The sequence below is a fragment of the Solanum dulcamara genome, chromosome 6 (genome assembly GCF_947179165.1).
Source record: "Solanum dulcamara chromosome 6, daSolDulc1.2, whole genome shotgun sequence".
In the NCBI taxonomy this organism is placed as follows: domain Eukaryota; kingdom Viridiplantae; phylum Streptophyta; class Magnoliopsida; order Solanales; family Solanaceae; genus Solanum; species Solanum dulcamara.
The window spans coordinates 14,322,405-14,336,175 of NC_077242.1; the positions used below are offsets into that span (position 1 = coordinate 14,322,405).

At 34.4% G+C, this 13,771-nt stretch overlaps 1 protein-coding gene across 2 annotated transcripts; it reads right to left on the bottom strand.

The window, feature by feature from the left end:
- Positions 1–796: 796 nt before the first annotated feature.
- LOC129892419 (membrane-associated progesterone-binding protein 4) lies at positions 797–12,587 on the bottom strand. Of its 2 annotated transcripts, XM_055967984.1 has the most exons (9): positions 12,500–12,587; positions 12,092–12,345; positions 9,778–9,863; positions 9,618–9,689; positions 9,285–9,322; positions 6,523–6,566; positions 6,089–6,135; positions 2,044–2,218; positions 797–1,137 (listed from the first exon to the last, which is right to left on the bottom strand). In XM_055967984.1, the coding sequence occupies exons 2-9, from the start codon at positions 12,281–12,283 to the stop codon at positions 970–972; spliced, it is 822 nt and encodes a 273-aa protein (XP_055823959.1). In that variant the 5' UTR covers positions 12,284–12,345; positions 12,500–12,587; the 3' UTR covers positions 797–969. The 2 variants fall into 2 exon arrangements, with proteins under 2 accessions (XP_055823959.1, XP_055823960.1); XM_055967985.1 differs by lacking the exons at positions 12,092–12,345; positions 12,500–12,587 and adding an exon at positions 9,992–10,162.
- Positions 12,588–13,771: the final 1,184 nt, after the last annotated feature.

The following is a 13,771-nucleotide window of genomic DNA, read 5'->3' on the forward strand; positions in this document are numbered from 1 at the left end:
CAATCGACACTCACAACCATCATTGTTATGTCATCACCACAACCAACCACTGTATAATTTTCTAAAAAAATATTGTTGATTCGATATTTTGATTATTATTTTTTAATATTTTATTAAATTTTATATTTATTAATTGTAAGTAAAGATAAGTTTTATACATTCAAACGTTGATAAAAAGGCATCCTTATTATTTAGTATTCAAATTTTAATACAATATTTTAATATTCACACACACGCGCGCGTGCATATATATATATATATATATATATATATATATATATATATATATATATTCAAATTTAAATATCTAAACCTTAATATACATCTTAATATTTAGATGTATATTCAAATTTAAACAACTTAATTTTAGTAAAAACAAATGAGGTCTAAGACATCTCCATTACATCTTCCTTCAAACAACGAAATGAAGCTTGTAAACTATAACTATGAATCTATCACACACGATTATAAACCAAAGTACATTCTCCATAATTTTGGACTTGCTAATTTGCTCTTCAACTTCTTCTTATCATTTTCTTTCATCTTCTCAGCTTCACCTTCTAACTTCTCCAGTTGCATCTCTAACTTCTTTTGTTATCTTAGTCTTTGTCAATATTTTCCCTAGCTTGAAATCTACTCTCAAGTTACCCATTTTTCAATAATTTAAGAATAAAAAAATTGGTTCTTGGATCAATTCTTCTTTCTCTCCTACACAAAATCTTGGACCCCATAATGATGAAAAACAAGAAAATAATTAATGTCCAATTCCTGAATTCTACAACTAAATCAACTAAATCGCACTTCTTTATTCAAAGCAAGGTCGTCCTCTTATAATAAATTAATAAATATACAAAAATTCGTTCAAATGGAAAATTGTACAGAATGTTGTTTGAGGAATTGATGTCAAATATTCTATGATTCTATTAGTAAGTAAATATCAATATCCTATGGAGTTTCACAATGCAGTATTCATAACCGGCATGTTTTGGCTAAATAATCACATCCTTCGTAGACTTCCAGACCTGGCTGGTCAAGATCTTCCTCTTTAAAGCAAGCACAACGTTTGCTCATTTTTCCTGTCAACGCTATCTCTGTAGGTCGTTGAACTAATCTTGGATATCCATCGTCACACCAAACCTGAGAAAGGAAATAAAGTTGAAACTACTTAATTCATCAAGAGAGTAGAGTTGTGAAATAACATTATCCGCAATATCACTGTTATTCCAGCAATACCTAAAAGAGAAGTTGCATTTTGTACAGAAATGCACAATGACATTGGCTTCGAGAATCAAGAACCTGCCCATCTAATTGTGTGGCCATTTATCTAGAATGCCATACAAACTGTACTTGAAAATTTCATTGCGCACTAGAGACACATGAACCAATGAGTTGGAAATGCATTTGGTTGTGAGTGGAATAACTTTTGAAGAAGACCAAGGAACGTGTTTTATGAGAATCATATCACAACGATCACTGATTCCTCGGAGAACTACATCAAGAAGTTACGTATCCTGCCTACTTTTTAAGTTTGAACCAGAAAAACACCATGGACCACCTTACTTGTTAGATTTATAAGACATTGTTGCTAGCAGCCTTTTCTCTACATGCAGCCATAACCAGATCTTTTATTTTGTTTTTAAAATTTTCTTTGTTTGGAAATTGGAGACAAACACAAGGGAAAGTTGACAGTTAACCTTCCCTTGCTTGGTTTGTTAGGAAAGAATGGGAAGAACCACAAAGACATGCAGATGAAAACGTCTCCTATCACATCAAATAGTCAGGAGAAAGCAGACAAATAAAGACGTCGTTAACAAAAAAAAAAAAACTTTTATATGGGCCTCAATGATTTTCTCTTTCATTTGGGCTCCAAGCAAGGGGTAATGTATTTTCTTCTGAAATTTTCCCCTGTTCTCAACCTAAAGCAAATAGGGAAGGGAAAGCTACTATCTCGTCTCATTTCATTCTTTCCTTACCTCAATACCTAGTTCTTAAAAGGAAAATCTGTGAGGTACGGAGTTTGGGACATTGAAGAAAGAACTGTACCTCTGAACCCTCTTGTTGACTCCACCTTGAATTACAGCTAGGTAGTTTAGCCTCTTCATTCTTTTGTTTTTCCATCAGCTGAGCACCTCTGGCGGCCTTTGCTTCAACCCCTTTTAAGTACTTCGTGGGATTGCCGTCAGTGTCATAATACCGACCTACAAGCTTACCAACAAATCTGCCAGAAAGGAAGCGAGTCAGAGATTCGTTCAATTCTTCAATCTTAAACTTCCTACCTATGTTCATCACAATAGGATAAACAAAAAGAGGGGTGACTTCTTACACCGAATGCTTTGTTATTGCTTTTTGGCTGCCAAATAAATGAAATACATACCAGACAGGATTTTATTTCGTAGATAACTATGCACCAGTATATAAATGGTAGCATTCTAGACATTAAGTCCATGGTTATAACAATATTATATGCTTCACCAGAAACATAATAATCTTTGGTAAAGGTCATCTTTAGCTTAATCTTCCTTGTTATTCACATTGATTGTTATCTTGGGCTACTTACCCTTTAGACACACTTCACACACAATATGCTGAAGAAACCAGTTCATCAAACCCAACTCACATGAATGTCCTACAAACTAAGTGGTCCTAAGTCGCCAGATCTATCGATAGGAGTTTAGTATTTCGTTTCTTGGAAGCTAATCCTATAAACTTTATGGCTATGAAAATGAATTTTATCCTGCAATCATGCCTACAACAACAACAAGCCCAGTATAGTCCCACCATGTGGGGTCTGGGTAGGGTAGAGTGTACGCAGACCTAACCCCCACCTTGAAAGGTAGGGCGGCTGTTTCCGAAATCCTGCAATCATGCCTCATACACTTAATTTCTTTTTTAGTTCCAGTTGGAGTAGGAGACCAAGAAATTTCGTCAGGTATAAAGGGATGGTGTTACGACCAAGAAAAGACTGCTCTGTCAATTAAAATCTGTTTTAATCTAAAAGGCAAGGGAGTTTAAGATTTACCAATCTTGAGGCCAATAAAATGTCTTTAGTGGGAAGAAATAAAAGAAATATCTTCACTGGCAATCACAGGAGATAATACCATTAAGCATTAAGGGTCCATGTAAATTCATGCAAGATAAAATAGTTAATTATATACTAATATACCAAAACAAAATAAACGAAACTCTTCATCTGGACTTTGGCTAATGACAAGGTTAGGATGATTCTTGTACTATATCTGGAAAGTTACCAGGAAAAGAGAAGTATGTTTTCTTTAATTTATCACATAGGCAGGTTAACCATTAAAAATTTGTGTTTCCGAAGGACAAAATGAATAGTCAGTATAAATCAGAATGGTGTTTTTCAATTGCATCTTGCTACCCGTCTCTTCAACATGTTTATTTTGGACGGTTACACCTTATCGAAAAAGAGTTAATGGCTAAAAAACAAAGTCGCGTTTTTGCAAGTCTCATACTTAAATTATGTCTTGTTTCCTACTTTCCGTTACTCCCTGAACTATAACTTCCAAGGATTAATTGCCTTGCTTGACAAATGACAAAGTGTCTGTTAACACTTACTTTCAGGCACGTGGAGGGTAAATAAGTTATCCATGTGGCCTTTATAATGGCTGAAACCCCCCTAAACTATCACCATTTTGCAAGTTCCATACGTAAACTATCGGTTATTTCTGTTACCCCCTAAACTACATCTTTTGAAGATTGACCCCCCATGGGAGACAAATAACAAAAAGTTTGTGATGACTTTCTGAATGACGCACGAGAGGTGAAAAAATGATGCCAGTTTAATTATTTTTTCTCTTTATTTCCTTTATTTCTTTAGTTGTTCTTCATCTTCTTTAACCAAATTGATATGGATTTGTATATTTGGATTTCATCTAAAATTACTTATCCCTTCCTTCTTTCCTCTGTTATTGAAAGAACGCCTTCTTCCTTTTCTTGATTTCAATCAACTTTCTTTAGGACCCAAACACATTCTTGAGGATGAAAATGAATATTCTAGGGCAGCTGGTATCAAACCCAGGACACATTAATTTTATGAAAGAACAAAACCACAATTAAAACACAAAACTAAACGTTCACAATTTTTGGCTTTTCTAGATTCCTCACCGCAAGCTCCTGATTTTACATATCAGCGACCAATGAGATAATATCTAATATGGTCACTCAACTATGAATGTTTCTCTTAAAAAGTCACTCAACTTTGGTTTTTAACCCATAATTTACTAAACTAGGGGCTTTTCTCTCAGAAAGTCGCCCAATTTTGATTTTTAACCCAAAAATCACGCAACTATTGGGCTGAAAATATAATGCCACATATAGAGACACTAACGTATTGAGCAATATACTTCCAGGGGATTTTTAACCTCCAAAAATTAAAGCTTATGGGGATAACAGAAACACCTAATAATTTAAATATGAAACTTGCAAAGCTTGCCACTTGGCACATTTTTTAAAGTGTTTTAGGAGCATGAAGTACACACACCAACAACTATTGAGTCGCGGGTTTAATCCTTGAAAGTTATAGTTCAGGTGGGCAATAGAGACACCCAATAGTTTATGTACGAAACTTGCAAAACATGATCATTTGGGGGGGGGGGGGGTAGCCATTAATTTATCAAACCATCGATCATGTAGCAGCTTATGTTTACTAGTCAAACAAATAATGCACTAACATGTGTTCCCAATCTATGGAATTTTGATTCTTCAACAAATAAAACTAAAAATATATACTAAATCGAAAAAAAATTAGGAGATAGACTAGAGTTTAATTGTTACATGATCTATCAGATTTTATTTTATTGCAAACACTAACATAAGGATATGAGAACTAGGTGACTTCGAGCATTTATTATGAATTCTTCTTCTCTTACTTAGACCAACGTTACCATCACATTCTTTTCCATTTTCACTTCTATTTCTGGAAAGTAAACCTCTACCTAAGGTTAAAGTTATCAGATGGTCTTGGTTACCAAATAGACGGAACCTAAGACATGTTACACCAACAGAGAAGAAGTGGACATCTTTTCCAATATTTCTTAAAAGTATGAAGAAAGTGGTGATAGCCATAATCATTTTTCAAATATGCTACAATGCCAAACTAGAGCATGTGGCTAGGAAAAATTGCAAGAGCATGACAACTGTGAACATGCAAAAATAAAGTAACAGTTACTTTGAGGTAATCGTTGTGGATGTGGTATTTCTTTCCTGCTATTAGAGCTCATTACTTATAGATTCTTGTGTTGCAATGCATTGACTTCTTGCTCTCCCTCCTAGCTTTCGGGTATCTGGTTAGCTTTCTAACATCTTTAAATTGGATATCTTTTTTTTTTTTGATAACTGAGAAATCCCCTTTGGACCAACCATAGCCTTCTAAACTCGGTGGATAATGGGCCCGCCCCTCTACCCTTCTCCACTTGAATACCAGGCTTCGTTTTGCATGATGTGGGGGCTTGAACCTGTGACCTAAGCCACAAATCCTCCACCCTTTGCCACTTGAGCTAGGCCCTGGGGGCTAAATCGGATATCTCTTCGAAAATGAAATTTAATATTTTTGCTAAGAAACGTTACTAATCATCTGTGACTTTCTAATTCCACTTCCTTTCTTTTTCTTTGATAAGCAATAAGTGCCCAAGGGTCAGTCGAGCACAGTTCGGAACTTGGGGGATAATGGGCATGTCCTTCTACCCTTCTCCACTTAAATACTAGGCTTTTGTCTGCTGCAGTGTTTGAACCCATGACGTGCACTTAACCCACATAACATGTGATATGCCCTTACCCAACCAAAACCCGTGGAGCTTTCTAATTATACTCTTCTATGTTTTTGTTCCCCTTCCCAATAGAGGCACACAAAAACATACAATCACCTGCTAGTCATGTCTATATAATTCTCCACTAGGAAGACGCTACTCCTGGACGTTTTACAGAAATGTCTTGGCAAATAAATAATAAATCTGAGTATTGAATAGGAAAGTGAAGACACTGTTGATAACTATTCTCTCAAGAAAAGTCCACTGTTCACATCCCACACTACCCATTCAAGATTAATAAGTTCAGAAGATGAATTACTCACATGTATGTTCGGAAGTAGAAGTCTCTCCAGTCAACAATACTTTTAACCTATAAAAGTGAGATATAGAAAATAAGTTCTTCCCTGTCAAGAAAAAAATTGCTAGATACAATTTCATTCCCTTTCAGATAATAAAAAGAGCCATGGACAGAGATGGTCGATAGGACGTAAAAGAACAAAGGGAGAAGATATGCATAAGCAAAGAGAGAAACATCTAAGCATATGAACCTCACAAATACCAGAAGGCATTTTGTAAATTACTAGTATTGTGAACTTTATTGCGGGGCAGAAAACCATATGCCATAAATTATCTAGGAACAGTGTGGGTCACCAAAAGGATTGCATTAGATATATTAGGAGGACTGAGACTGACCAAGGACATAACATGTTCAAAACAAGAAGCATCCTCTCTGAATGACAACGAAACATCATATTACCTCGGCGCTGGATAAATCCCGTAGTGAGTCAGTGAGTCCATCTCCTGTATTAACATAGAGTAAAACAACTTCATTTTAGAAGCCATAAATCATCAAGACAAAACCAAAACAGAAGAATCAATATATTTCATTTATACCATGAAATTGAAAGGCAAGCAAGAAGTTCAAACATCGTAAGTGCTGCATTTAGTCATTGTTTAGTCTCATTACACTTTAGAGGCTATCTAGAAGCGAGAAAAGGGAATTCTCTTTAAGTGGTCAAATTTGTAACAGGTTATTATTTTTGTCCAGAGAGGAATTCAGCCTATCACAACTGATATTGTTTAGTAAAGGCAGCGTTTATTGCTTCAATGGCTTCAAACATCACAATTCATAGTTCTCATGTCTCAAATCATTTTCGTAATAGCAATTATCATAGGAAGTCAAAAGATTTCTTCAAATAGACCAAATCAAGCACATTCTTAAATTATATATTGTTTGTGCTTGACTGAGCCTTTCTATTTCCTAATAACTTGCACTTGGCAAAGCCTAAAGCATGTGATCCTTATTTTTAAGTGGGGATAGTAGGTATTCCTTTGCATTCTACAAAATCCCATACAAGAGAAGTATGGTCACCAGGGGCAGTTCTATGCCTTTGAAAATAAGGCATCCGCCTTAGGCCCCCAAATTTGAGGGGCCTCATTTTTTAGTAATAATCAAATTATTATAGGTTTTTAAAAAAAAAATTGTAATGCATTGTTTCAATTTATTTGTCTTATTTCTTTTTAGTTCGTTTCGAAAGAATGTTTTTTTTTTGTCAATTTTTTAATTTTAACTTTCTACATGACATGTTTACGACTACAAGATTAAAGAACATTTTGATATATTATACATATCTTTAGTTTAAGACCATAAGATTCGAAAATCTTCTTTACTTTTTAAAATTTCGTGTCAAGTCAAAAAACCGACAAACGATTGAAAGGAATGTAGTATTATTTATAGAAAAAGTAAACCTTTTCATTAGAAAAAAAAAACTACTTTACATCTCAAAAATAGTTTCAAATATATTAACAACTTTGCATCTTAAATTAAAAATTTAAGACCTCCGATGCATTCTTGGTTTTAGGCCACTCGAGTGCTTAAGCCGGCCCTGACAGTCACCACTGCCATAACCATTATTTTGATTTTAACCAAAATGGAGACCACAACTTTTAATTTCTAGCATCTTTTGGTACAAGAATTAAACTGAAGGTACAAGAATCCTTGGCTAATGAACTTCGATATCTCAGTTCTCAATATGGTCAAAAATAACCCAAGGGAGAATTGATAATATCTTGGCTAGTTTCCTCCTCTTGCATATTAAATTTCCTTTTATGATTTTGACATTCTTTGTTTTCCTTTTAAGATTCTAACCTTCTTTTTTTCCTTTAAGATTTTAACCTTCTACATTACTTTAAGAACCTTATGCTTTTCTGAGCCAAAGGATCTTTCAGAAACAGTTTCTCTACCCTGATAAGATAGGGGGGTAGGTCTACGTATACACCACCCTCCTCAGACTTCCACTTGTGGGATTACACCGGATATGTTGTTGTTGTATATTACTTTAAGCACATTAGTACAAGAAAGCTTTTTGCACAACATAAAATGAACACGATATAATCCACCGGATAAAGATAGAAGATGAATTTTGATCAGATAAAAGTTCATAAACAATACTATGAACTTACATTCACCCTTTCTCACAAACATTTCAAACAAAACACTAAAAAGTAATACAAGGAAAAGAAAAAAGACCGACAACAGCTGACCCTATAATGATTATATCCCCCTTGCAGATGCAACTGGTGCTTAACCACTACTTGAAGCATAACAAAACTCTACTGATAAATCATTGCAAACAAGTGAGAGGAGCCACCTTGAACAATTTTAAAAACAAACACTACTTGAAATAATAGGAATGCCCTTCTTTGGTTACTGGTAGCGGATCCATGTTCTCTTAGAGAACCCCTTTACATCTCACCGCAACCTTGCTAGATGTGACTCTCCAGAAGCAAAATTGCCTTAAATGGAGCAAATCTCCAAGTAAAGGTATGGATATCATCAGATATATCAATCAAGCCAGTTTGCTTCATCTAGCAGTTTGATGGTATAGCAAGGAAACCTTTTTTACCATGGATGGACTTAGGGTGTGTTTAGTGCGGCAGAAAGCGTTTTCCCATGTTCAGTTGATCAAAAAATTTTAGAAAATATCTTATCTAGGAAAACAAGTTCCGTAAAAATGAGAAAAATGACTTCCCTAGTGAAAGTAGGGAAAACAAGTTCCACAAGTGGCATTCCATATTGATTGTGTAATCTCCACTCTCCAACACACCTCATCTTCACCCCCCTTCCCATAATACCCCATCCCCACCACCGCACAAATCCACACCCTTACCCCCACCCTACCTCTATTAGTATTTTTCTAGATAATATATAAATGCTTTAGTAATGTTTATTTCTTACATACCAAACACAGGAAAATAAATAAGACACCTACATATTTTCCTGAAAAACATTTTCCTTCGCACTGAACACACCCTTAATTTGATGGTTTTGCTTCTATCATGAAGTCTTATTCACTTTCCTCACTTGTGAGATTACACTAATATGTTGTTATGAACTCTTATTCACACTATAGTCAATTATACTATGCTATGCAGTAGATAAAGTTATAATAATCTCAACGCATTATATCATAAATCTACTATACCCCGGACATAGAAATATAAACAAAAGATTCTAACCTGTAAAATTTCCTGAAACGAAGGCACGCGAAGCGTCTCTGAAATTTGAAAATTGTAGAAAAAAATTTGTTAATTGTTAAATGTTGAGCAGCTAAAAGTTCTCGGATGAGATTAACTTTATATGACACAGAGCAGCAAAAGTTTAAAACTGATTGTCCTTTGTGAGAAAATAAAACAAATCCCACATAAATTACAAGCCATGAGAACAATAACCACTCTTTAAGATTCAAAAGTGATAGAACCAAAGATTACATTGAATCATCAATGGAGATTACATATTATGAATCATAAATACAACCAAAAAAAAGCAAAAGAATTGGAAAAAGAGCACACCTTCCGGCAAAATGGTTGTAGCCACCTCCTACTCCATAGTGACTCTTTGCTTTGCTCACATCAAATACGGACCTATTAATAGCACCAAACAAAACAAAATCCGGGAAAATTAATGAAATCTTGAAATCACAGTATGAGTATAACAAGATTTGACATGTACCCAATAATAGCAAGAAAGATGGGCAAACTTGGATCAGAACCATTGTAAATAGCAAGTTCTTCAACAGTGAAAAGTCTGGGAGAATTCTATCACAAGCACATAAAAACAGAAAATATTAAAGTGATGTTGAGATGTAGATACAAATTAATCAATATAACAAATAAACATTAAGGATTTGACTCTTAATTAAAGATATAGACTTAAAAAGACACACTTTTGTGGTAGAATTGAGTGATTTGTGAGGGAAAATCTTGAGCAGGAGCAGAGAGAGAAGAGCCACTATAAGTGGAATCCCTAAAAATGGACACCACCTCATTCTTTTCACCCTTCTCCTATTTTCCTGTAATTAGCGGCTATTTCTATTATGTCTTTGAAAATTACACTTGACTTGTCTCTCGAAAATTGAAACTAGACTTTCACAACAACAATTTAGAATCTGAAAGTATTTTTTATGATTTATTATTCAGTTGTTAATATTTTGTCCAAATAAATATATTAATTAATTATTTGATCTCATTAAATTAATTAGTATACGTACTCACGCGATGCACATATAATATTAAAATATTATTTCTAAATATTTTTGATTGTAATGTAACATGTTAAATGATATTATCTTTAAATACTCCCTCTCTTCCCACGTCCCACCTCTCCCCCATATTAAAAATCTTTGCATCCAAAGTTAAAGAATTCACCTCCATTATCTGATCTAACAACTTTCACACAATGATCAAATTGAGTTTTAACCATTTTAAAAAAGGACTTCAAGATTGTTATAACATCAGTTTTCAATCATAGCGGGTACAACCATGTAATTCTGGAATAGTCATCAACTAAAGTCAGGAAATACTTGAAACCAGCATGAGTGCTAACTCTATATGGACCCCAAACATCAATTTGTATCAAATCAATTACAGACTTGCTTCTAGTCAGTGACAAAAGAAAAGGCAATCTTGTTTGCTTAGCTAAGGGACAAATGAGACAATCACTAGTGTGTCCACCTATAATTGAAACTATACCCTTCAAGATAGAATGTAAGGGGTGACCAAATCTCCTATGCCACAACATGTCATCATCCTCATTGGTCTTGATTTGCATCAGTTGTACAACAATTTCTTTATTGCATCAAACTTCATTAGAGTCAACAACTTTATTCATGGTGCTTCTATCTCCAGCACTTTTATTCAACAGAAAATAAAGGCTTGTCTCCTTACCAATCCCCTTGACCTTCCCAGTTAAGAGGTCCTGAAAGACACAAAACTCAGGAAAAATCCTATTGAGCAATGTAATTGCCTGGTTAGTTGAGAAACTGAAAGCAAATCATATTTGAAATCAGGAACCACTAGGACATTGGTTAGAACATCACCATTGTTCCACTTATAACTACCAGTGTGTGATATTGAAATGGTCCCTCCATGAGGTAATTGTACATGTCACCTTGTTCTAAAGGAACTATGTCAAATAGGTCATCTAGTGAGGCTGTGGTATGCTTTGTTGCTCCATAATCCACTACCCAATTTTTAAGCTTAGTCCTACATAAAAGCATTTATCTATACCTACTTGGTTGACAGCTGGAATCTCAGGACCTTCCTTGTTCAAAAGCTTAAAAATTTGACCATACTGCTCATGTGTGAAGATAGAAGTTGTAGTACCAAAGGTATCATCCTCAACAACATTCACATTTGCCATTCTATTGCTATGATTTCCAGATCTTGGAGGTGTTACAAGCTTCTTCCTAAATTTGTAGTCTGGTGGATATCCAACAACTCGATAGCAGATCTCATTACTATGGCCTTTCAGTTTGCAAACATCATACTACAGAGTGTAGTCCCCCTTTTGCTTGTGGAGCGATTGCTTTTGGTGACCTCTACCAGCATATAATGTAATGGAAGTAGAGGCTCCTACATCTCCTCCTAAATATGAACCGCTTCCAACATATTGCCTTTGATCCCTACCAACGTACAATGCAGTAGATAGTCCCAAATCTCCTCCTGAGTATGAACCTGTTGTCACTCTTTGACTTTCATATGAAATGATCATCGAGTATGCTTTGTTTACAGAAGGTAAAGGAATCATCATAAGGATTTGACTGCGATCCTGAATGTATGACTCATTGAGCCCCATCAAAAAGGCAAACAACTTCATGTATTGCAAATGACTTGCATAAACCACTGATTTATCACAACCACAAGAATGGGGAGCTACTAATGCATAGAATTTATCCCAAAGAAGTCGCAATCGTGTGAAATAGGCAGAAATGGATGAGGTACCTTGTGTGATAGTGCAAATCTCACGATGAAGTTGATAACCTCACCTTATCAAATCTCTCCTTCAGGTCTGCCCAAACCATTGCAGCATCAGTTGCATAGATGATTTCACTCATCAATTCCTTCAAAACAGAGTTTAAAATCCATGATAGCACAAACGCATTTGTTTTGTAAACACTCTTCTTACAGGTACAAAAAACAATACTTGCCTTGCTCTTAGCTCGGAGAATTAGGAGCATCGATTGACTCCATTGCGAGTAATTCTCCACACCTGTGAGCTGGATTGTTGTCAATGTGGAACCTGGAATATCAGATTGCAGGAGATACAGGGGATGATTATGATTTTTCTCAATATCATTGATCGTGTCAGCGCTCAATATTTTCTCAAAATCAGATTACAAAAAAATACAGAGAAAATAGAGAATTGATCGCCAATAAACAAAGTTGAATCAAACCTTGATTCTCAACTATAATGCCATAAAGAAATCTCAAGTATTGTTAGATTGAGTCTAATCTAGAGAGAAGAAGATAGGATGAACTGAAAGATATTTTTTGTTATTTCTATGGTGCAATGTAACAATGCACTGAGCTCCAATACATATAAATGAGCTAACTAACTTGATCATATCACAGATGTACACGTGTCTACTCTAACTGAATTAATAACAGAATAATAGAGTTAGTTAGAACTAATTACTCTGAACAACTAACAACAACTAGTCAGTTGGTGTCAAGTGACTCCACTATCCTTACTATCTTAAATAGTTGAAACAATAAATTTGGACAAAAGAAAAAGTAAAGTGTCTTCTTTTCTTTAATAAAGTGAAATAACCTTTTGAGAATCTAGAGAGTTTCTCTCCATCAGCTGTCTTTCACTATGTTGTAAAGCTAATCTTTGGTTCTATGTCTGTTGTTGATACTTCTCCCGTAAAATGTTCGTCGTCTACATTTTCTTCACAGTCCTCTTGGGTGTTTAATTACAGATATTTTTATTTCTATTTCACTTTCAATTTGAACTTACATTATGGAATAACCTTGAACGTTTGATAGTAGAGATTTCAGAGTTCATTTTATTTTATGGCGTCTATGTTTGTCCATAGCTACTGAAGTTTTTAATGTTCCGGTAACACAGAATAGAGCTGCAATTTTTTTTTATTTTACAATTTGAACATTTAACTGAGAACATAGCCTGGAAAAAATTTTCTTCAAGCAAATTATGATTAATGGCTATTGCAGTATGATTTTAATCGGAGTTATATTCAGATCTAGCATCTTTCTTCAACCATCCTTTGTTCTGTGAAATGGCGAGTTATTTTTTTTCTTCAATTTTTTCATTTTTTAAATTGACTAATTAGCTTGGTGCAGATTCTTGTTTATGGATAAATTTTGTGAGATTTTATTGGTGATTTCTCCTTAACCTCTATTTTTCTTCGATATTACTCTCTTTGCTATAGTTAGCTAAGATATGATAGTTTTTATTTTATTTAATTAATAAATTAATACATGCATGTTATAACATAGCGGTAATAAGCTTATATTGATGCAGATTCTATTTTTTTCTTTGTTAATTGAGAGATTTCTGTTATATTTGTCTTATTTCTTATGTTCTTTGCAATGTCATGTTAGATATCTATTTTTTTTTTTATCTATTTATACTTGATCATGCAAGTGAGACTCGATTATGATGAATTTAGCTTGTTGCAGAATCAAAAATTGATTAATTATTA

Excerpts from the sequence above, each read along its gene's own strand:
- LOC129892419 (XM_055967984.1), bottom strand. The coding sequence starts at position 12,283 with ATGCTCCTAATTCTCCGAGCTAAGAGCAAGGCAAGTATTGTTTTTTGT. Across the intron at positions 9,864-12,091 it reads TGAAGGAGAGATTTGATAAG|AATTCTCCCAGACTTTTCAC; the intron begins GTGAGGTTATCA and ends TGCTTGTGATAG. Across the intron at positions 6,567-9,284 it reads CGTTTCAGGAAATTTTACAG|GAGATGGACTCACTGACTCA; the intron begins GTTAGAATCTTT and ends ATGTTAATACAG.